Below are 24,728 nucleotides of genomic sequence, written 5' to 3' on the forward strand. Positions count from 1 at the left end.
TGAAACTATCTATGTAGGACAACAAATCAGAAAACAGGTTAACCAAAAACAAACCTAATTTTAAAAGTGAGTGATTGAAAAACAAATAAGTCTGAGTTCAGAACAATGGGAATTGGCTAAGTGCTGAATACAAAATTTTCTACCTTTTTGTTTTTTAATCAATTTGTATTTTGGTTTGGCTTTGTGGCCCATTGACTTAGGAGAGATGGTTCATAATAACTACATATTGTTTGAATACTAACAATAAGAATTATTTCCTATCATTCTGGAATAGTTTTTAAACTTTTCATGAAATTTAAAGAGAAAAAAAAAAACAAAAAAAAAAAGGAAATTTAAAGAGAAATGACACAGGTCTTACAAACAAATTTTAGCTCACTTGGAAGAAAGTTTCTAAATTAATAATGGGAGATTTTGCTACCACCATTATATAATTCATTGAAAGGGTAAAAAGGTTATTTCCTTAACTACTTGAAAATGGGGAAGACTGTTAACAAAATTACCTTTTAACACGAAATATTAATATCCTACTTTAAATGTGATACACATTCAATCAACTGAACATTCACTCAGAAGATTCATTTCAGGGACACTTGGGTGGTTCAGTGGTTGAGCGTCTGCCTTTGGTTCAGGGTGTGATCCCAGAGTTCCAGGATCAAGTCCTGCATCGGGCTCTCTGCATGGGGCCTGCTTCTCCCTCTTCCTATGTCTCTACCTCTGTCTCCGTGTCTCTCATGAATAAATAAAATCCTAAAAAAATATATTCATTTCAGACCTTCTCTGTACAAGTGCTCTGGGAATACAAATAAGGCTACTGACTGTGATGTTGTCCCTAACCTCACGGAAAGAGATGATACTGGTTGTGCTTTCCATTTAAAAAATCAATTTAGTTTCCCTTGGAAAATATCTGTTTTATCAATATGTGTATTTAGGATTACAAAAGAAATAAAGCTACTATGTATCCCATCAGAGATTTATAAATGGTTTTCAACATGCTTTATCATTTCTTGATAAGATGGTTAAGTGATATATACTTAAACCTTGGACAAAATCAAAGCCAGTTATTCTGCATTCCTTCAAAAGAAAAAAGATAAGATGCCATTCCTTTGAATTTGGGACTGATATTTTTGGACCTACTTTCATTTCTATTGCTAACCTCTTCTTCAGCCCCAACTTAATGGAGCAGGAATGCAGAGTGAGGACTGATCAAACTCTTTACAGATATTGCAGCCTGAGATGATGAAAGCTAAGATATAAAACAACAATCTTCTGATGTGCTGGTGTGCATCTAGATTAATTACCCAAGGTGGATGTTTAAGTAAAGACTATCAGATTCCTCTCTGAGAGATGTTAATTCTACAGGGTTAGTTGGCACTCAAGAACTTATGTTTTTAGACAGAATGCATTTTGAGAAATGTGATCTCCAGAATTATCATCATTGCAGAATTAGGGCTTCTATTTTCCCTTCTACCTCTGTCATTCTCAGAAGTACCAGAAATATTAGCATTTGGTTTGATATTTCTGAAGTAAAACTATATACTAATCTCCACAGGACATAGTCTGAAACAATATATATCTATGTTTCTGCCCATTTCCCACTAGACAGAGAGATGAATGGACAGATACCAAAGGCAGACAGACATAACAGATCCAACTACCCATTCACCTAATATACTTTAAAGAAAGCAGTCATTTCACCCACAAATCAGAAAGTAATTCAAGTATTTTAACCTTTTCCATATCTGAGACATACTCCAAAATTCTGTCCTAAAAAATCAAAAGAAGAAAGCTACCACTAAAATACAAAAAAAGTTCCTAGAAGATTTTAGTTACTAATGATAGTAGTTTGCTTACCTGCCATCCCTCTGAGCAGCACCACCTTCTGTTACTGTCTTGACAAATATTCCCAGCTTTTCAAGTCCAGCATCTGCTCCAACACCCATTCCAATAATGCTTATACCAAGTCCATCCTCATCTATGAAAAAGGAGAAAGCAGTGCCAATAACTTAAGTTTTGCACTAGCCCACAATTAGCTTATGAGACTTCTTTGTGGCTTTTAATTTTGTTCTTTATGGACTATATGACATGCTTGTCTTGATGGAATTTTTTTTTCCATGTTGGGGAGCAAAGATGTCAAATAAGACCCCCTCGAAAGGCTTGTGAGTTTCATTTCATTACTGTAGTTCACTATTCACTGTGATCCCCCCAAAAAGTAATAATTTGGTTATGGAGTAATCAATCTGCCTTAAAACATAGCCTCTCTAAAAAATATATTTTTAAACACAAAAGTATACATAACAAAACACATATGTATGATTTTAAATAAATGTTATCATAATACATCTAAAATTTCCCCTTTGTTTATGTGGTCTCTTTTTTACTAGTTTCATATCCCCATTCATGTTTAATAAGGTGGTATGTGTCTTTCAGTACTTTCCTCAGTCCTACTATACAAGCATATAAAGCATCAGATATGTATATATGCATAAATATAAATATACATACATATATGTCTATCTATATATATGAAATGGCTTATTTTTCCTTCCTATTTGCTTTATACAAATAAAATTGTATTATATCTAGGTTTCTCTGCATCTTACTTTTTTTAATTCAGTGGTACCTCCTGGATATCAACTTACATAGCCTTAAATCACTTCTAATGATTGCATAATATTTCATGGTGAGATGGTATCATAACTTATCCAACCACTTCTCTACTGACAGGCATTCGTTTTATGTTTCCATGTTCCTTGCCCTGTGGACAACACTGACAAACACGTTTTTAAATTTATTTACAATAATGTGTTTATCCATATTTCCATTTGTCTTTTCCATGAACATATGTATTTTTAACATCAACGACATAAAAGATATATTATTTCACATTCCACATTTTTGGTTAGCATTCACATTCCACATTTTTTGGTTATTATTGAAAGTTATTTTCTGATAGCCTCCAAGTCTTTGGAACCATGTTGTATTAGCTGAAAAAAAAAACAAAAAAACAAAAACCCAGACACTTGCTAATCAACAGTGAAGGTTGGGATGCCTGGGTGGCTTAGCTGTAGAGCGTCTGCCTTTGACTCAGGGTGTGATCCCAGAATCCTAGATCCAGTCCCACATGGGGCTCCCTGTGGGGGGCCTGCTTCTCCCTCTGCCTATGTCTGTGTGTGTGTGTGTCTCTCTTTTATGAATAAATAAAATCTTAAAAAAAGTGAAGTTATTTATTTTATTTTTTATAAATATTTAATTTGTTTATTCATGAGAGACACAGAGAGAGAGAGAGAGAGAGAGAGGCAGAGACACAGGCAGAGGGAGAAGCAGGCTCCATGCAGGGAGCCCGATGTGGGACTAGATCCCAGGTCTCCAGGATCACGCCCTGGGCTGAAGGCGGCGCTAAACCGCTGAGCCACCCAGGCTGCCCTTATCTGGCATGAAGGATTATTTAAAGAAAAACTGGCTCATACAGTCAGCAGAATGCTTCATGCTTTTAGAAGACTTTTTAGCAATAACATTTAATACGCTAATATTCTTAATTAGTAATCTTTTGAATAGGGTTCGTCTCATTGATGATTACTACTTGTCACTGACTTCTGGTTTAAGTGTTTCTAAGTACAATTCGTAATCTGACATCAGTATACCACGTATGTTTAAATACATGTCATTTGGCAAAAGTGTGGTTTGTTTCTTCAGTTGGGTGCTAAAGAAAGTTTCATAGAGTTCTTCTCCTTGGAGGAACTGTTCAGTGTGCTCCCCAGATCAAGGTACTTCCATACTAGCAGAGGTGATTTTAGGCATAGGTCCCTCTTCAGCGTGAGAACTTTAATGGCAATTAGTATTCGAGCCATCACTGGAGAAGTTCTTTCATTCCCTGTATTTACAATGTTTGTACACATGTGATTTTCCATACTTATTTCATTTTCCTTATTTCTCCAGTATAGATACTCATGTTCATCCAGAGGCTTTCTCTGGTTAAAAATTTTCCTACATTTAGGGTTTCTCCCCGGAATGAGTTCTCTTGGGCAAAGACAAGTTAGATCTGTGCTAACAGCTCTTCCTCCCTGGTCACACGTACCAAGTTTCTTCTCTCCCCCAGGAATTGTCCTATGTGTATTAAAGGTTAGCTATACAGCTGAATTCTTGCCCGCATTCATCATATTCCTAGAGTTTCCTGGCGTATGAATTTGTTCATGCTGGTGAAAGGATGAATGATGACCCAAAACCTTCCCACAGCATTTACATAAGTGTAAGTGTTTCTCCCAGAGTGTTTGCTCTTGTGTCGTTTAAGAGATGGTCACTGTAGACTCGTCCACATTAAATAATGCCAGAGGGCTTCTCTCATATATGAAATCTGGTATATATTAAGCAGTTAGCTAACTTCTTGTTCACATTCCCTGTATTTATAGGTGTTTCTCTTCATTATGAATTACCATATGTCAAACCAATGTTGGGCTACAAGTGAAACTTTCCCATACTCAGTTCATTCAAAGGGCTCCTTTCAAATGTGGATTATCTGTACCATCGTGCCATTAAGTAGTTCCTTCCTACAAATATCCTGCATGGAAATTATGTCTTCGTTTTTAAGTTCATTTTCCCTGCCTCAACTCAGTCTTTAGTAAAACTATCTTTCTTCCTGCCTTAGCAACTCTGTTGCTCTCACTGGAAAATTACTCAGATTTGCAGAGCTGAAAACCCAATAGTAGGAAAAGCAATAATAGCTTGAGCCATTCTCAATTCCACTGCAGACTACCTGAAAGACAAGATGATAACTGAAAGACAATTAAAGGAAGAATACAATCAACCCACAGAGACCAGATGACTGATTTCATCTTTGTACAGCTTTCTGTGAGATGTGTCAAGCGTGGGTGTAGTCCAGAGCCATATCCCTGAAGGCCACTGATTCTTGTGACTGTTAAGAATGCAGCAGCCACCTGGTCTTCCTCTGTCTATCCCCTCCTAGGGACAGGCAAAGCAGCCAGGAAACAGTGTAAGACTGTGAGGGTGGGTTACCATGGAAGATGCTGTCACCACACTCCGGAGTTCAGAGCTTATTTTTTCTCTCAAGAAAGAAGCTCATGTTGGCTTTATACTCCCCTTATTGCTAATGAGATTTGAGCTTGTATTCATATAAGCATAGGCCATTCGATGTCCTCTTTGGTAAACTGCTAATTTTTTTCTACTGAGTTTTCTCTCTTTTTTCTTTTTTAAAGTTCTTAGCAAATTATCCATTTTAACTCCATGTCATTTATAATGAAGATTCCCTCTCCTCAAATTCATCATTTATCCATTGCCTTTGTCTGATAATATTGCCTTTAAAAGCTTAAAATTTTGGATTGATTGGTCCCTCTTTTCTAACTTCCTGTTTTCCACTTTGGTTAAGCCCCTCCTCCAACATCGCTACATAATATATGCAGTCTTATAAGTTTTTTGTCAAATACCTTTATTAATTTATTTTTAATACTTCATTATCTAATCCATGTAATTGTTTTTAATATGATACAATGAAAATGAAGATGTTCCACTTTATATTCTTCCACACAGATGTTGTTATGCCAGAACAATTTGAAAAGTACCCTGTCACTCCTAAATTAGAATATCATACATATCATGTATTAAATTCTCATGCATAATAACATCTTTCTCTGGCTTTTCTACTTTCTCCCACTGATCAATTGCTGTGTGAATACAATTTATTCTGATTACAGAGGCTTTACATTATATTCAGATATTTAAGAAATTAAAACCTTTCATATTCTTTTTCATACTTCCTTTAGGTCTGTATTTTTCCATATAATATTTAGTATCACATTATGTAATCCTCTCTCCCAATCCAACTCTGATGGCAGTTCCATCTGAACTGCATTTAATTTATATATTAATTTACAGGTATCAGAGATGAATAGGAGAGACTATTCTATACTGAGTCTTTTCATCCAAGAATATGGTATATCCTTCTACTTGCTCACATCTTATATCTATCTAAAAGATGGACTTTCAACAGATAGATACTGTTTTTCTTAGTGATTAATAAGTATTTTGTTTTTGTGCTACTATAAATGAATGCTCCCATTTTCATATTTATGTTCTTAATATAAACATAGAGAAAAAACTATTAATTTTCTAACATGTATGTGGCACCTGACCTCCTCTTACACGTACTCTCATCAGTTTTAATATAAGTTACTTTTCATCTTTTGTGTCCTATTGTTTGTACTAATTATTTCATTTAAAGAGCATTCGAAATCAGACACCCATTTTTTTAATAAATAAAAATATATTTTATTGTTACAATTAAATTCAGACTCTTGGTTTTAATGGAAATATTTTTAGTGCTTCCTCAATTTATTTATTTTTTTAAGTGTTTCCTCAATTGAAAAGTAAAATTCTCTGTTGGTATTATAATCTATAGTTTGTAACATATTTAGGTCTTCATATACTAACAATGAACTATCAGAAAGAGAAATTAAGAAAATAATTCCAAAAGTGCCTGGGTGGCTCAGTTGATTAAGCATCTGACTCTTGATTTTGGCTCAGGTCATGATCTCAGAGTCATGAGACCAAGCCCTGCATTAGGCTCTGTGCTGGGCATGGAGTCTGCTTAAGATTCTCTCTCCCTCTCCCTTTGCCCCTCCCCACCACTCAACTCTCCCTCTCTTTCTATAAAAATAAATAAATAAATCTTAAAAAACAAAGAATTCCATTCACAATTTGCATCAAAAAGAATAAAATACCTAGGAATTAACTTAACCAAGGAGTTGAAAGATCTGCATAGTGAAAGTTGTAAGACACTGATGAAGGAAACTGAAGACATAAATAAGTGGAAAGATTGTCCACACTCAAGGATTCAAAGAATTAATATTGTTAAAATGTCCATACTACCCAAAACAATCTACAAATTCAATTCTACCTCTATGAAAAATTCAATGACATTTTTTCACAGAAATAGAACAGACAACCCTAAAATTTGTATAGAACCACAAAAAATTCCAAATAGCTAAAGCAAACTTGAGAAAGAAGAACAAAGCTAGAAGCCTCAACACTTCCTGGTTTTAAACTGTATTACAAAGCAACAGCAATCAAAATAGTATGGTACGACTATTAAAAGAGACACATAGATCAGTGGAACAGAATACACTGCACTGAAATAAACCCATGCATCTTTGGTCAATTTATGACAAAGAAGCCAAGAATACACTATAGCGAAGGATGGCCACTTCAATAAATGATGCTGGGAAAATTGGACAGACACATATGAAAGAATGAAACTGGTCCCTGATCTTCTACTCTACACAAAAATAAACTGAAAATGGATTAAAGACTTACATTTAAGACTTGAAACCATAAACCTCCTAGCAGAAAACATAGCAGGTAAGTTTCTTGACATCTTGGCAATGACTTTGGATTTAACACCAAAAGCACAAATAAATGAGTAAAACTCTATGAAACTAAAAAACTTCTGCACAGCAATGGAAATCATTAACAGAATGAAAAGACAGCCTACAGAATGGAAGAAAATATTTGATAAGGGGTTAATATCCAAAATATAAAAGAACTCACGCAACTCAACAGCAAAAAACCAAATCCTATTAAAAATAGACTGAGAAAGTGAACAGACATTTTTCCAAAGAAGACATACAAATGGCAATCAGTTACATGAAAAGGTATTCAACATCACTAATCATCAGGGAAATGTAAATCAAAATCACAATGAGAAATCACCTTATTAGAGTCAGAATGTTAGAATGACTATCAACCAAAAAACAAGAGATAATAAGAGTTGGCAAAGACGCAGAGTAAGGGAAACACTTGTGCCTTGTTGCTGGAAACGCAAACTGGTGCAGCCACTTCCAGGAAACAGTATGGAAGTTTCTCAAAAAATTAAAAATCATTCTACTTCATTAGGTTTTTTCCTAGCTTAATTTTTCTAGTTTAACTTTTATTTTGTGAAAATTGCAAACAAAAGAGTTTATGAAAACTTTTATCTACAAAACACTGTGTTTAAAGAAGAAAAATAAAACAAATATCCACGTACTAATAACAAAAACACAGAACATTAACAACACCCAAAAAGCCCACTATGCACCCCTCCTTGATATCATAACTTTTCCCTTGATAACCACTATCCTAAATATTATGTCAATCGTTCCCTTCTTTTATAAATACTGCTTTTTTAAACTACTTATTTGTGTATCTCTAAATAATATGCCATTTAATTTTTCCTGGCTTTGAAATTTAAATAAATGGATCTAGACTGAATGGCTTCTTCTGTGATTTATTTGCTTTTTTCTCCCCTGAATTTCGTATCTGTAAGAATCATACATACTGCTGCATGAAACTGAAGCTCCTTCATTTTACCCTTTTCTATCATTAATGAATATTTGGATTATTCTCGTTTTTGCTATTATAAGCAATACAATGGCCCACAGCCAAATCCAGCTGTTTTTTGTAAGGGCCATAAACTAAGAATGGTTTTTACATTTTTAAATGAATGAAAAATATAACTATCTCTCTTTCATCCTTCTTAATCCCAAAGGAAAGTGTCTCTTAATGAGAACAATCAGTCATGTTTAGTATAATGATTGGTATTCTTTGTATTTTTAATCCAAGTAATTTTATGCCTAATAGTAACAGTTTTCAACTCTTTTTCCCTCACCGTTGCTATTTAGAACAAGTTACTCTGTTTTTTTCCTCCTCCTTGTTAACTGGGGAGTATGCAGGTGATGTGTTCCTTAGACCTTTAGATATCAGCAATTTTCCTTCTTTTACCATGAGAGGTAAATGCTCTCTGGGACAGACATAGGGTTTTTGGATGTGTGAAATTATAATGTATGCCTCTCACTTCCAGTGTTACAAGAATTCTGATGCTAGTCAAATAATGTTGCTTTTCCAAGTACTTTTTGCTTCTTTATTTGCTTTTAGTGTAGTATTTTTCAGAATTTTACTTTATGTTGAAGATGAGGACTTTTGCAGGCTACGCCTAAATGCAGGGTGTTTTTGAAGTCCTCTCTCAATCAATTGGCTGAGTCCTTCCAATTAGGAGGCTCAGGTCTTTTGAGCTCAGGGAAATTTCTTCCATGTTTTGTGCAATGTCTCTCATCCTCTATTGTCTTTTCCTACACTTATATGTTGGGTCTCCAACATGATTTTTTGTGGATGTTTGCTCTGTCGTTTAAGAATTAGTTTGGTTCATTTTTTACGCTTCACTTTATAGGTCACCAGTTTGAGTCTCAACAACCATCTCTCTTTCTTCAATTCCTCTACTGAAAGTTTTAATTTTAAAATCAATGTTCTTGTTGTTTGTTGATTTGCTTAAGAATGCTTTTTTAAAGCCATTTGGTATCCTCATTTGGTTTTTCTTTTGCTTTTTTTTGTCATTCAAGTTGTCATCTGTTTGTTCTGCTTTTTTGCAAAGCTCTCTGAGATGTGATATTTTCTCCGTCCACTGGGTCCCAGTCTGTTCCTGGATGCCCCTCTTATAACACGATAAACACAGCAGTGTCTAGTCCCATGGGTCCTCACTTCCCAATGCAAGCAGGCTGAGATTCCAAGAGGAAGCCCCTCTGCTCCCATTCTCCTTGTTCTCTCTTAGTCTTCTCCCCCTTAGAGACGATTCCACCGTCTCCATTCCAAAATCCATAATCTAAAAGCTCAACACTCCATCTACTACATTCAGAGCCCAACCATGACCACTCTACCTCCGCCAAGAATGCAGAAACAACCATCTGCCCCACCCTCAACTTCTACCTGTTCCCACTAGGCTCTCATCAGCACTAGCCCATTGCCAGGGTACCAACCAAACATCAGGCCCCACACACAGCTCCCTACTCCTAGTCACCAGCCCAGTCAACTAAAGCAGATGGGTTTCAGTTAGAAGTGGAAGTGAAGAAAGAATCTTTCAGTCTACCATCTACACAGAGCTTGTATCAAGTACTTTTGAAATTTAACAAATAATTTAAATCCTCCAGGAGAATTAAAACTTTATCCAATCCTTTGGCGGGGTTGGGGGGTGGGGGGGGGAGGCTACACATGAAAAAAATAAAGTTATTTCTGTGTTATTAAAATAGCCATATAATGATATAACAAACATTGTAGAGCACATATACCTTTCTCTAGTTCCACTGGGAAAAGCTCCAGCTTTTCTACACGCTTTTCAAGTTCATACTCGGCAGAAGCAGCCACAGGATCCACTTCATCGTTCCTCCTGTCATAGTCTTCATTGGAATATGTGCTGAAAACCTGTAGTAGGAGGTCAACAAGGAGGTGATAAATAGAAACATGGCTTTCCTAATTTTTTTTAAACCTAAGAGCCTAAAACTATGTAAGTTCAAAATGTTAAGCAATGAATTTCTTTGAAACAATTGTTTTGTTGTCTTTAAAATCAACAGAGATGTTAAGGAAAACTGAATCAGAATAAAAATGACTTACATTTTAAAATGCATGTGATTCTACACTTTTAATAATTTGAGAGATAACAGTAGCCACAGCATATATTATTTGAATAGCAATATTCACTGCTTTTTATGGAATCAGAGTATAACACAATAGCTGCAATGCTCGGCTGGTTTCTGATGAAACTATGGTGAAGGACTTTGAAGCTACTACCTAAGCAAACACCCACACTGGATCCGTTTCATGCTATGACCTACACAAGCCCTGGTGTTGTGGTGTGTCAGTACTATAATTATATTTCAGTCATGGAATCACTGAAAGTGATTATGTTCTATACTGTACTGAGCTGTGTTGAGCTCTCATTTGTCATTTCTTAGTTTACTTGCATGTAGATCCATATTGGATTCTCACTGAGCCTTTCCATGAAATGACTATCAAAATATTGGTAAAGAGCTATAGAGAATTAGGACATCACCAGATCTTTATTTCTGACCTAACCCATTCAAAAGATTACTAAATATGGTCTTCAGATGTGGCCATAAGAAACCTGATTGTCCTTATTTCTTCTGAATTTGTGCAATTTGAAAAGTAACTGGAAACAGGTATAACATCCCTTACTTAATTCAATAAGGAGTATCTAAAAGAAAGAAATATATAATTCAAGTTCAATTAACATGTATAATAAAAATTGACTTTTTCAATTAAATTTAATAAATATGAAGTGTCTAAATTATGCCTGAAAAAAAAAAACTCTGTAATGTCCCCAAAATATTAAAATCTAGGAGAAGTTTTTATATATATATACATAAAAAGCTGTAATAAAAAAAAAGAAAGTAGAACAGAAGGTCAGAGATGAAAGAAAACAAATCTATCACCTATAAAGCTGGCCCTTCTGGCCCATGTGTGTTTTACATTCATATTACTGGAAAACTGGCAACTCTCATATGCTATATATGGTAACCTATAAACCAGGAATATATGTTGTATATATAGAAGCAGATGTAGTGTGGTTCCTATGGCATACATTTATCAAAATCATGTCATGTATAGTATTTGTACCAGAATGAATACTGTCTTTCTTCCTGACTTTCAACATGTTTTCATGGCCTCTTGTCACTCATTTGGTCTCAACTACATTTCTCCACCATAATAAACATCACTGTAACATAACGCATATTTCTAAACTATAAGGTTTGTAGCTTTTTTATTAATCTTTTCATAAAATATGCTCTCTGTGTCCCTCACATAGAACTCTTTAATATTTTTAAGTTTACAGATTGATGGCATTCTCTTAGACAGCTCTTTTGATCCTTCACTTCCCTTATATGTTTTGGTAATCACTTATTCACATTTATTCATTCATCAAAAATTTACTGGGTCCCACCTCTAAGTCAGACATTGTGCTGGATGGACATTGGAGAAAGTACAGACAGCCTCAAGTAACTCACAGCTTAGCAGGGACACAGAAATCAATGTAAATGACTACAGTATAATGTGATAACCAACGTAATAGAAGATGCCAAGTAATCTTTCTTATTTGCCTGAGAAAGGGAAGAATTTCATGAAGGGCAAAATATTTGAGCTGAGTCTTAAAGAATAAACAAGGATTCATATATCTGAGTGTAGAAGAGGTAGAAAGCATATTTCAAATAGAAGATCCTAGAAAAAAGGTTCCATATCTGTATCTTTTAGAAAACACAGACAGCTAAGTAGACACAAAGCAATATGCCTAGTGGAGCAAATTTTAACAACACGCAAAAACACTTGGCCAGGGGCAGCCCGGGTGGTTCAGCAGTTTAGCGCCGCCTTCAGCCCAGGGCATGATCCTGGAGACCCGGGATCGAGTCCCACGTCGGGCTCCCTGCGTGGAGCCTGCTTCTCCCTCTGCCTGTGTCTCTGCCTCTCTCTGTGTGTGTGTGTGTGTCTCCCATGAATAAATAAATAAAATCTTAAAAAAAAAAAAAAACACTTGGCTGAATCTGGAATTTACATGTCCTGCAAACTATCAGTGGATATGACTGGAAATCATTCCGTTAATGTCTGCTATCTGTCCACATCTGCTAAACACCCAAGAATACATAGTGATTACAGAACAAATATGTAAATGACATCCACTCTGGAACATAGCTCAATTCTGCTACCACATAGCATGTGAATAAACAAATATGTGTGTGTATACATGCATGTGTGTGTGTGCACGCACATGCATGCATGTGTGTGTGTGTGTGTGTGTGTAAAATGGAAGTATGGAACAACTGTTTCAAATAAATTAACACCTCTTGACCTTTTGCAGGATCCCAAAACACTCTGCTATCAAGTGTTCTTCCTCAATTGGTCTGGTTTGTAAAGTTCATTTGAGGGTATCCTAAAGTTAAATAAAACAATAACTGTATGACTCCATACTAGAAAATGGTATTTTTTTATTTTATTTTTTTAGAAAATGGTATTTTAAGTAATTTTGGAGGCATTGAGCAATCAGATGACTATATCACCATTTGATTCTGTAGAAAAGAAATAATGTATGATACTTTTCATCTTCAGCTTGCTCATAGTTTGGTAAATTATGTGGGTACATAGGAAAAAACCCATAAATAATTGAAAAAGAAAAGCGAGAATTCATTAGGTGCAGATTATGCTATCCTTTACTTGTAGAATCCCAAAGATTTAACATAAACATTATTAGAACTGGTAAGAGTTCTGTAAAGTAATAAAAATAATAAAATTTAAAAAAACCACGAGGGGTGCTTGGGTGGCTCCTCCATTAGACATCTGCCTCCAGCTCAGGCCACTATTCCAGGGTCCTAGGATGGAGCTACAAAAATCTGACTCCCAGCTCTGTGAAGAATCTGCTTCTCTCTCTCCATCTGCCCTGCTCATGCTCTCTGTGTCTGTCTCTCTCAAATAATAAATAAAAATCTTAAAAAAAACATGTAGGGAGGGAAAAATAAAACAAGACAAAATCAGAGAGGGAGACAAACTGTAAGAGACTCTTAATCATAGGAAAGAAACTCAGAGTCGGTAGAGGGGAGAGGGGTGGACACATGGGGAAACTGGGAGACATATATGTTAATTAACTGAATAAAAATAAAAATAAATAAATAAATAAATTTAAAAGCCCACAGTAGTTTAGAAAGTATAATAGAAAAGATCAGAAACTTATAAAACACCCAGGAATTGTTAATTATAAATGTGCAATGCTATCCTTCTCTATAAAATTTAACTGAAAAATACAAAAGTCCTAAATATGTGTAATGGCATACTATGTTCCTGGATAAAAATCTCAATACTGTAAAGGCATCTATGCTCCTAAATTACTGTAAATGTTACCTTGCTGCAATTTAATTTATGAATACAGGGCAGTCAAAATTAAAATCCCACTCATACTTTTCACATAACACTAACAAACCGTTTCAATAGAAGAATAGAATGGAATCAGATCCTATAAGATATCAAACATACAATAAAACTTCATTTATTAAAGCTATGTAGTTTGGGCTCTGAGGAAGATCTATTTTTGGATTCTATTCTGTTCTGCTCCTCTACTTTTCTATTCAAATTAGTTAGGGTGATCTATTCAAAAAATAGGAGGGGAAGTATGGAATATCTATCTGAAAGAAAATCCTATTTCATATCAATAACAAAAGTAAAATTTCAATTGGTTAAGGATAAAAAAAAAACTATAAACTTAAAAGTGCTAAAGGAAATATCAGACAATGTTCAATCGGCTAGATAGGCTGTTCCTACAAAGCCACAGATCCCAGAATCTCAAAAGAAATAAACAAGCTATGTGATTAAAATTCAATGCTAAAATTTTCTAGACTACAAAATAAACCATAATTAAATTATAAGAAAAACCAAATATTAGGAAAAATAGCTAAATATTAAGATGAAATATGAATATGTATAATATACAAAGAGCTTTCCACTTCAAACAACTGCATGTGTAAGTAGGGAAAAGGAAATTAATTAGAATTCAACAAAGAAATATTAATGTTCAATAAATGATATTAAGATGCTCAGCTTCATTAAAAATTAAGCAAATGTCAAGTACAAGAAAGCAAGGGGAAAAAGCAGAATTTGAGAACATCTATCAAGATTTTAAATGTCAATGCCTTTGACCCAATAATTCTACATCCATGTATTTAAAGAGATATTTGCAAATGTGTACAAGGATGTACATGCATGAGAGTTCATCACAGCACTATGTGTAAAGCTCAAGGTTGGAAATGTCTATAAATGTCCACTGATAGAGAAAATGTCTTACTAAATTATGATACATATGTATACATAATTTTATGCAATGATTACAAAGTTCTATCTCTGCTGACATGAAAGACTCTGAAATACATATATTACTAAAACAAAAAAGCACAGTGCATATATGTCTATGCATCTATTTCCATACTCATATCTTTATCTACATGAATATATATTCCCAATTGGTATGAGCCTCATTTTAAGCTAATTTAAAGATCTCCTAAATTCTCTAGCTATGTAGCTCTTACCTCAGTGTCCTTATTCACAAGATGACTGTTATAAGAATTATACCTAACCCATAAAGTTATTGAGAAAATGAAATGAGATAATCCATGTAATCACTTGTGGTTCAATGTGAGGGAGGGAAAGCTTCCCCAGGGTAATAGAAGAGATAACACTACTGCTTCCCCAGATACATACACTCATCTCATACTTTTGTTTATAAATAAGTTTTGAATAGTTCATCTACTATGATGCTTAATGTCTCTGAAACCAAAATCTACGTACCTTTCTTGATTATAATATAGAAAGGCCTGCCAAAATCCCTGTGTCCAGAACACTATCACTACAGGATGGCTCATTGCTTGCCTTGTTTTGTTTTGCCTTGACCAGGAAAAAACCTCAGAGATAAAAGAGATATTGACTTAGGTAAATACTTCCCCTTTCATCAATATGATCGTGATTCTTTTAATATTCTTACAAGAGTTCTACCAATTTTATTTATATTACCAAATTGCTTTAAAAAAAATGAATAGCTAATCAAGTAAGAATCAGAACCCAATTATGGTATTACTGGAATCCAATAACCTCTAAAGGCCAACAGCATCCTGGGCCCTAATGTTTAACAACATCAAAATATATATATATAAAATATATTTAGTTCAGTCACCTTCACATCGTTCCTGTGTTATTTCACGGAGAAAAACAAACAAAAGGATGTTTAACTTTAATACTTCTGGTTTCAGAGCCAACAAGCCATATTCTCTTCCTTCATCAAAGGAGACAAAACAAGCCTCCATCTCTTGCTTTGCAGCAGAGGTAGGCTTGTGGGGCACAAGCCTGTGAGTTTACACACACAGTTAGCAATGGCATTTCTGACCCAGTAGCCCAAGGCTATAAAAAACAAATACAGTTAAAATTAGCTTACTGTAAGATTTTAGCTAAGATCATTCTCTTTCACATTTCTGATGGTATGAGCTCCAGCACTTTTTCAAAGCAACAGTAATGTTTTGTGAATAAGAAAAAAAAATTTCCTCTACTTCCTTATGACACATTTTCTTTAATCAATGCAGGTCAAAATAAATCTAGAATGGTATGTAAATATTGACTGGAAGGAATTTCCCACCACGTTTCCACAAGGTGTCAGTTCCACCTGCTATGTGTTTTCTGCCTCATTTCCCAAACACATCAAAGGTAGAAAACACTCCCAGATCCAGCATGCTGCTTTTGGATGACTGAGGGGAGCATCCTGCTCCCCGGGACTAGATAAGCACTCGCATGCTTCCACAAACACTCCCCACTCATCACAGGCTTCCCCACTTCCACTCGAACCCATCCTCACAGGATTTTAGTGCCTCTGCTAAAGGCGGGGGCGGGGGGGGGGGACGACTCTAAATCGACATTAAAACAAAGCACAGAGAAAATAATCCATATCTTAAAATTTTGAAGACTAAGTTGGCAATAAACCATCCACAAAAAGGAACATCATGCTGGCCTTCCAGCAATGTACGACCTTGGCTTTCCTTTTCTTCCCCCAGAACCTAGGGGGCCAGTTCATTGATGTACGACAGTGAGAATCATTGTCTCTTGAGTGTCTAGCATGCTCCAGCGAGTAGGTTAGGTTTGTGTTGCAAAGTGATGTAAGCCAAACTGGGGTTCCCGATGACCAGGTATTTGGGGGCAAACACCCCTAGTCTCCCAAAGACTCTAAACAGGAGGGGGCTTTCTGCTGTATACAAATACACTGGGCAGCAGGAAGTCGAAAAGAGAGACCCACAGTTCTGTCTTGTAAACTCTGTAAAGTCCCAGATTTTTGTTCTTCAATTTTCTCTGACAAGGAATATGCATGAAGGTGTACAAGAGCAGTTAGGACAATATTCTGTGGTAGGATGTGTCTAACCTTCTATTAATTAGGCCACTCCACAGAATCCTCGGTATTGGAGAACAGAGCCAAGTGAATGCTGAAGTTAGGAGTGACTCCAAAACCTGTGAGCTTGCTTGCCTTCTTCAAAGTCCATCAGTGTAGCATATTTCTAAGGACAATCCATGTATTTGCAACATCACTCATTTCACCAATTCAACATCCTTAACATTAATAAATAATATTAATAAGCCTTCCTGTGCAGATTTAAAGTGCCCCATTCTGGAGTGTTGACTTCTAATTAGAGTCCTCTGGATACTAACTAATCCTAGAGTGAGGATTCATGAAGAATATACCCAGAATGCTAACTAAAGGCTCCCAAAACAAAATATTGCAATGCATAAGATGAAGTAAGTGCAAGTAAATTACAGACAGTGTAAAATTTAACACAAATTATCTTTAGCCCTTGCACCAGCCAATCCAGTAAATTAGGCAGGAAAGAGCAAAGAGAGTGCATATGCTCCATACTTTTACGTGAGAAATCCAAAGCTCTGAGAACAATATACATGGCATACATAAGGATCATTAATGAAGACAAAGTCTCTAAAACAAAAGATATATTTCACTAAATGTAAGCCTAGTGTTTTCATTGATGACTAAAGAACAGGAAATGAAAAAAGCAAGCATATTCTACATAACAGGCAATAAAGAGCAGGCCAGTTCAAAACACAACATAGAGAACCCTATACTTGTCAGGGTTCTCCAGATAAATAGAAGAGGGTGTGTGTGCCAATGTATGAACATATATATATTATATATAGTACAATATATTTAATATCTGAATAATATATGACAAATATATATAATATTTGCATATATAGTAAACTAAATTTATTTTAAGAAATTGGTCCCCCAATTACAGAGGCTCACAAGTCCAAAATCTTCAGGGTAAGCCAGCAGGCCTGAGACCCAGGGAAAAGTTAGTTGATGGTGCACTTCAAGTCTGAAGGTGGCCTACTGACAAAAGTATCTCTTCTTCAGAAGTCAGTCTGAAACCTTATCTGGTTGGGTGAAGTCCATTCACATTATAAAGGACAATTTGCTTGACTCAACACATAACAATTGAAATGTTAATCTCATTCAAAAATACCCTCACAAGGCAGCCCGGGTGGCTCAGCGGTTTAGCACAGCCTTGGCATGATCCTGGAAACCCTGGATGAGTCCCACATGGGGCACCCTGCATGGAGCCTGCTTCTCCCTCGGCCTGTGTCTCTGCCTCTCTCTCTCATTCTCTCTCTCTCTCTCTCTGTATGTGTGTGTCTCTCATGAATAAATAAATACAATCTTTTAAAAAATACCCTCACAGAGACATCTAAAATAACGTATGACCAAATATCTGGGCACTGTGACCCAGTCAAGTTGACACATAAAATTAACCATCACAAAGTTCTTAAAACAGAAAATTCTCTGGCTCCAAAAACTAGTCTTTAAAATTTATTTATTTATTTATTTATTTATTTATTTATTTATTTGAGACACAGAGAGAGAGAGAGAGACAGAGAGAGGCAGAGAACTAGGCAGAGGGAGAAGTAGGCTCCATGCAAGGAACCCACACCGGATTCCTGATCCTGGCATCATGCCCTGAGCCAAAGGCAGACACTCAACTGCTAAGCCACCCAGGAATCCCTAGAAACTACTCTTTTGACATCTGATAATCACATCTTGATAATGCTTTTTTTTTTAATATCTCTTGTAGTGTTGTAAATTTTCATACTTCTAGACATGATTATAAAATGTACACAAAAACTGTGATAAAAATCAAATATACATTTTTGTATTATCAATGGCACCAATTACTTCATACTTATAATCAACAACCAAATATGGAGGATGTTAACTCTTTAAATTTATAAAAGCTATAGATGACCCTGTGGAAAGATAAGCTCTATGAAGACTTAATAAAATATTTCAATATAGGTCAAGTTTTACTAAGGCTACATATACACAAAATCTCACTGAAATAAAAAGATTAGAAGGTCCCACATATCTCCATTTTGAGTAAACAAAATTTTTATTATCATTTATCTGAAAAGCTGTGTTTAAGTACTTGAAAGGTTTTAAAAGCTTTAATATCTCCTTGCAAAAATAGTTTATGCCACTGAAGTAAAATGACAGAAAGAAATTCTGTCATAAACTTAGCTTATTCTAAATTTGGACAAATTCTAAGACAATGAAGCCCAAATTGTGTGTTTTTCCAGTAGACAGCTTAACAGGAAACTGGGTGATTCCACTGATGTTCATGTTTTTCACAGTATTTTCCAAATTATTATAAACAATTAAACATATCCATGAGAAATTAGCAATGTTCTCTTTCAGCTCAGCCAGAATTTAGTTTAAACTGGAGACATACGCTTTTACAAACTGACAACTGGTGGCCAATATGACATATATTGGTGGCCTTGGTCCAGTTCCCACTGGACAGGTGTCTTCATCACAGAAAAACTTAACTAATTACACCAATTGGCACCTTTTTTGGGGGGGAAATGGGGTAATCTCCTAAGAAGATAGCCGACTTCTCATTCACAGAAGTTAATACTCTTGTACAGATGCAACAGGATAAGTTAGTAAGTCAGGATCTGTTCTTGCATTTGTCTGAGCAGTTGGTATTTGCTTCTTCTTCCCCTACCAGTGCCAGCACTGCTTCTGAAGACCGATGAGAGGAGATTATTCTGAATTGTCTAAATAGGAAAGGCAATGGAGGGGAGTACTATATAGTATGCATGGGTGGTGACTTTAAAGGGAGAAAGGAGGAGGATGGCTACACCAAAAAGGGTCTGAGAGCTTCTCTTGAGCCTGGGAAGGGAAGTGAGACTTTTTAGGGCATAGAATTTCCCCAGGTATAGAAATTTACCCACACCCCCATGTGAAGCCACCAAGGGAGACCGCACCTTTGAAGGAAGGGTTAAGGGGTATGGTGAGAACTAAACATTAAACTCTCAGGTCTCGGGAATCTTGGGAAAAGCGCCCACCTCAGGCCCAAGATTTTGCCTAGAGACAGAGTAAAATAAAAGAGCTTTGTAAGGAACTTGACCATTTGTTCCAGGAGATCATTAAAAGTAACAGTATGGGCTAAATGTCTCCAATTTAAATTAAAGTCTGGCTTCTAACACAAGGATCTCTATAAGACTCCCAGAAACTGCGTTTACCCAGTTGATGGAAGAAATTTCACAAACATCAATGAGGCTGAACTGTCAGCCAAACAAGTAGGTGAGGAATCTCAAAGAGGTTCGTCTTAGTGCAGCAAGGAAAGGAATGTGATGTAAAGCATCCTAGTATGGTGTCCCCAAATTGATTTTTACTCCTTAGAGAAAATGGGTTGAAGACCAGACTCCTCACATCAAATGTGATGATCTTTGATGTATCAACTTGACTAAGCTACATCTAGATATCACGGTAAAATATTTTGTAGATGTGACTGAAATCCCAAATCAGTTGACTTTAAATTAGGGAGATTACCTTACTTAATTGGATAGGCCTGATTCAATCATTTGAAAGGCTTAAAGAGCAGACATGAAGAAATTCTAAGAAGAAAGTAATTCTGCCTACAGACAGCAGCTTCAGCCTGCTGCTGAGAGTTCCACCCTCCCTCCCATCTTGAGGGCCCGCCCTACAGATTTCAGACTTGCATCCAACTCTTAATTTGCATAAGTCAATTCCCTGCCATGAATCTCTTAATATACATCTCCTACTGGTTGAATTTCTCTGGTTGAAACCTGACTAATACACCAAACACTTCAAGTCTTTATCACAGGACAAAGAATGGTTATTTAGAACAGTGGCTTCCAAAAGTCTGACTGTGACCTGTAGGAGTTATGAAATCCATCTAATGGGGACATAAATAGCACTGAAAAAAGTCAAGCAGAAAAGAAAGAATAGAATAGAAAACATCATGTTCATTATAAGTAGAGTGTGCATTATACTTTAAAACTTTCAGTTTTAAATGAACACACCTACACACACGTACATGTACCATCTCTTGATATAAAACGCTAATAACTTAGAGACCAAAGAAGTACACTTAAAAATTAATTTAAAAGAAATCTAAAAAACATAGATAATTCCTGTTTAACTTGCATTCTATTCTAAAAGTCAAAACAGATAATACAAACTTTCCAAACTACTGAGCTCATGAATTGTGACAGCAGATGGAGAAATAATTACCCTTCACATTTCCTCCTCTTTTGAGCCAGTAATTCTTGCTTCAAATTCTTACTGATCACCACCTCAGGTATCGACACTGTGATCAGTACTGGAAATATCTTATTCATCTCAGACCTATGACCATACGCAGCAGAAGAGTGTAACAGAGGGATGAGGCCAACACTATGACAGCACACAGCAGAGACATCCAAACTTACCTGGGAGGAAGCGGAGGAGAAGCAAGCATAAAGGATCTCCAGAGAAAGCCTGAGAGCACAGACTTCAGCCAGCTGCATTTAGCATCAGCAAAAATAAATGGCAGAGGGAAGGTGTACAGAAGGTGTTCTGGCAAAAAGAGTACCGGGTACAAGGTAGGAATGGAAAGAATAGAATTATAGAACAGGAAGTAATTTGATATGGCCAAGCGGGAGTGGCAAATGCATGGTGAGAGATAGGACAAATGTATATAGGGAGAGCTTTGTAACACATGGTCAATTGTATGAATAAAATGCATGTGCTCCAACCCTGAAAGGGCCTGGGTATTTGTGAAGAGGATTAGAGGAGCTGGAAGAGAGACATGAGTTTTTGGGGGACTTAGTGGGAGCCTAGGCCCTGGTGGTACTAAGACGTTCCCAAAGTGCCCCTACTAGTATGGCCTGTGGATCACACAGCAGAAGGAATGCAGGCATATGGACACACTGCCTTCTAAGAGCAATGGGGAAGCAAAAACAGCATAGGCTTCCATAGTTCTCAGTAGGAATGAGAACTGAAGTTCCTCTTCCAAGGTCAGCCAGGACAATACAGGCACATGGGTGACAACAGCAACAAAAGACCTACCTTTGCTAAATACATCTGTAAGATTTTTAGGGGTGAAATTATGTAAAAATTATAGAAGGTAACAGCCCATCTCAAATCCCGCACTTAAGCAGTATGCTAGTCTCTGGAAGAGAGAACCCATGCTTGAAGTTTATCATCAACTACTGGGCAGTCAAATAATAACAACCAAAGTTGTGCAATTTTCTAAAATCTCAAACAGGTTAAGAGCTGATAGAGCTACAAAGCATTTTAGCTAGCACCAAGTGTTCTAGCACCATCTGAGACCTACATGGTCAACCGAAACTTTTAATTTTTGTAAAAGTCAGGAGTAAAATATGCTTAATTTTTACACTCAGCAATCTGAAGCCAGACATCACATGGTAGAACAACTGAAAAACCAAACGAAGCACAAACAACCAATTGTTAGGGGATGCATATATACATGAGGACCCTGATGCTCTGGTACAAGGCTGAGTTTGTAAAGCTAAGACTAGATGCAAGAGGAATTTGACTACACTTTGGGCAGATGTGATCAATGTTGCAATTAATCCTGTTACCTCACAAAACAGGAAAAGACCCTGTTTTCTTATAAACAAACTGTTTGGTGCATTTAGGCTTCTCCAAGAACTTGGTCAAATGCAACTGACTGATTCAGGATCAACGCTGAAAATGTCAGCGCACTAAATCTACAAATGGTATCTATCTCACACTTTCTTCATCTATAGGTAAAACCTAAAGGGTAGGACTGACAAGAAAACAAGACAAGCAGCAATCTTTGTCAAAACACGTGGGGACAGTGCTACCATATTGGTGTGTTTGAGGCAAAAGCTGCCATCACTTACATTACCATAGGATTAATGGTCAATCTGGAGTCACTAAATCCTTGAATCACACTAACTTTGACCTCATATATCTTATAATAGAAATGATGGCTTTGAAAATACTGTGTTAACCACTTTGGTTCTTAAATCAATGGTCTCCACGAGCTCAGAAACTGTCTATACAAAAGATGTCAGCAAAGCTAAGTAGTAATTTGTTAAAAAACAAGTGAAGGCCTTATAGACAGAGAAGAGGATGCACCAATCACTTCTACCAGACCCCCTCATTCCTACAGATGGTCCACATTCCTGGACCCGTTCGATGCCTTCATAGCACCTTGCATTCAAAGTGCCCACAAATCAAAGTTGTAATGCTTTCATGTTCTACCTCCTAAAACTCTCTCCCATTTGATGACAATTGGACCCTTTGGGTCAAGTGAACTTGAAAAGGCAGTCAGTCACTAACATATCTTCCTCTTCCTCTCCCCTGCCTCTATACCCACTTGAAATTAGTCAAAATCTCCTGTTGACTTTATCTTTTAAAGGACTCTTCTCATTCCTTCCTATTCCCTGACTGCTCAGATCCCCAGTAATGAAATTATTCTATAATGAATTTATTGCATTCTGCTCTCCTACAACTTATTATACACCACACCTAAATGCCATTTTTCAAGCGTGATTCTAATCATGTTACTGTGGCTGGGGAACATAATCGGGAGATTAGATTGGGGTAAGAAACAGAAAGAGAGTGAATTTATGAGTGATTTTACATTTCTTCTGCCTCCCAAGGTTCTGGATGCCCTCAAGAATAAAGTTCAAATATTTTAGAAGGACTTCAAAATTCTCCAAGACCAGACTCCAGACTATATGGCCAGGCTTTGCCTGAACTATTTCCTTTTACTCATCCTATCATGCAAAAATTGTTAAGTTACTATTTTGTTATGTGTTTGTAAAGCTATCTTTCATCTTTTTTTTTTTTTTTTTGGTCTTTCCTACAGAATTTATCACATTCTGTTATGTACTGTATTGATCTATGACCATATTTTCTATTCAAATAAACTCCTTAGGAGTGTATTATAGTCTTACTCATCTTTCTATAACCCACTGGTTTTGTTTTTGGTTTTTTCTTTCCAGCTTGAGGGAGATATAGCTAACAAAATAAAAATTGTATCCATTTAACATGATGTATCTATCTAACAACATGATGTTTCAAGGTCTGGGTACACTGTGAAACCTTTACAAGAATCAATAACATCTACTGTTAACAGTACAGTGTCTTTTATAATGTCAGGGATCTATATATGGATGGTATCTTAAATCAGAACTGCTGCAGAGCAAAAGCAAAGTGACCTTCAGAAGGCAAAGGAAGTCCCTATCATAAAAAGCTTTAAAATAAAACTTAAAACTACAAAATAAGTAAGCCTTCACAAAAGCATAGTTTGGGATGCTCTTTAGCAGTCATCCATTAGCTAAATAAACCTGTTATAATACCCAGTTAGTAGTACCATTTGAAAGGCTACACAGTCTAGAAGAGATGATGGAATAACATGATCTTCCTGATTACTTATGTCAGCGATCAAGACTTAGAAAAGAATGTACATTTGTTATAATTAATTGTATATCTTATTGTAGATAATACAGGAAAAGACCACAATCTTCCTTTTCTAAAGGCCAGTTGGCTCCCAGAGAGATGTTTTAGAATGCCCCTCCTTGGATCGTTTTAGTGTGACTGATGGAAGAGGTCATTTGGTAGAACTGATACTTTTTTAATGTATTTCAGAATGCTAATATAAAAAGTCTATTGGTAGGAATAGGGTAGTCAAGGGCAATTAGCTTTATTGGCTGTGAAAATGTACCATTTGAGGGATATCATAATGGCTAATATTGCATTCTCTGGTTGAAATGAGGGGCTGGCAGGTGGTTAAAGTGTGTGGACTTCCATATGTAAATATATAGAAGTTGTCTGCTCCCTTTGTAGCCTTGAGTGCAGCATCTGTCTCTAAATGATAAGGGGTCAGTTAAGGCCCTAATGTCCCACAACTGTGGCAGATTTGCTGAATAAAATCCAGCAGTCACTTTCACAGTTCTGCTTCTGATCATGGTGGTCTATCTGTGAGAAACTGCATCTGCTGATGCCTGTTGTCTCCCACGCCAAAAAAACACAAACC

General features: G+C 36.2%; 1 protein-coding gene across 23 annotated transcripts in view; it reads right to left on the minus strand.

The window, feature by feature from the left end:
• PPP1R9A (protein phosphatase 1 regulatory subunit 9A) overlaps positions 1-24,728 on the minus strand; it is a 312,092-nt gene that overhangs the window by 140,410 nt on the left and 146,954 nt on the right. For all 23 annotated transcript variants that reach the window (XM_072784098.1, XM_072784099.1, XM_072784093.1 and 20 more), the window contains 2 exons: positions 10,104-10,236; positions 1,852-1,972 (listed from right to left, as the gene is read on the minus strand). In XM_072784098.1, the coding sequence (XP_072640199.1) occupies positions 1,852-1,972; positions 10,104-10,236 (254 nt within the window). The remainder of the gene's footprint in view (positions 1-1,851; positions 1,973-10,103; positions 10,237-24,728) is intronic.

This window comes from Canis lupus, chromosome 18 (assembly GCF_048164855.1).
Source record: "Canis lupus baileyi chromosome 18, mCanLup2.hap1, whole genome shotgun sequence".
NCBI classification, from domain to species: Eukaryota; Metazoa; Chordata; class Mammalia; order Carnivora; family Canidae; genus Canis; species Canis lupus.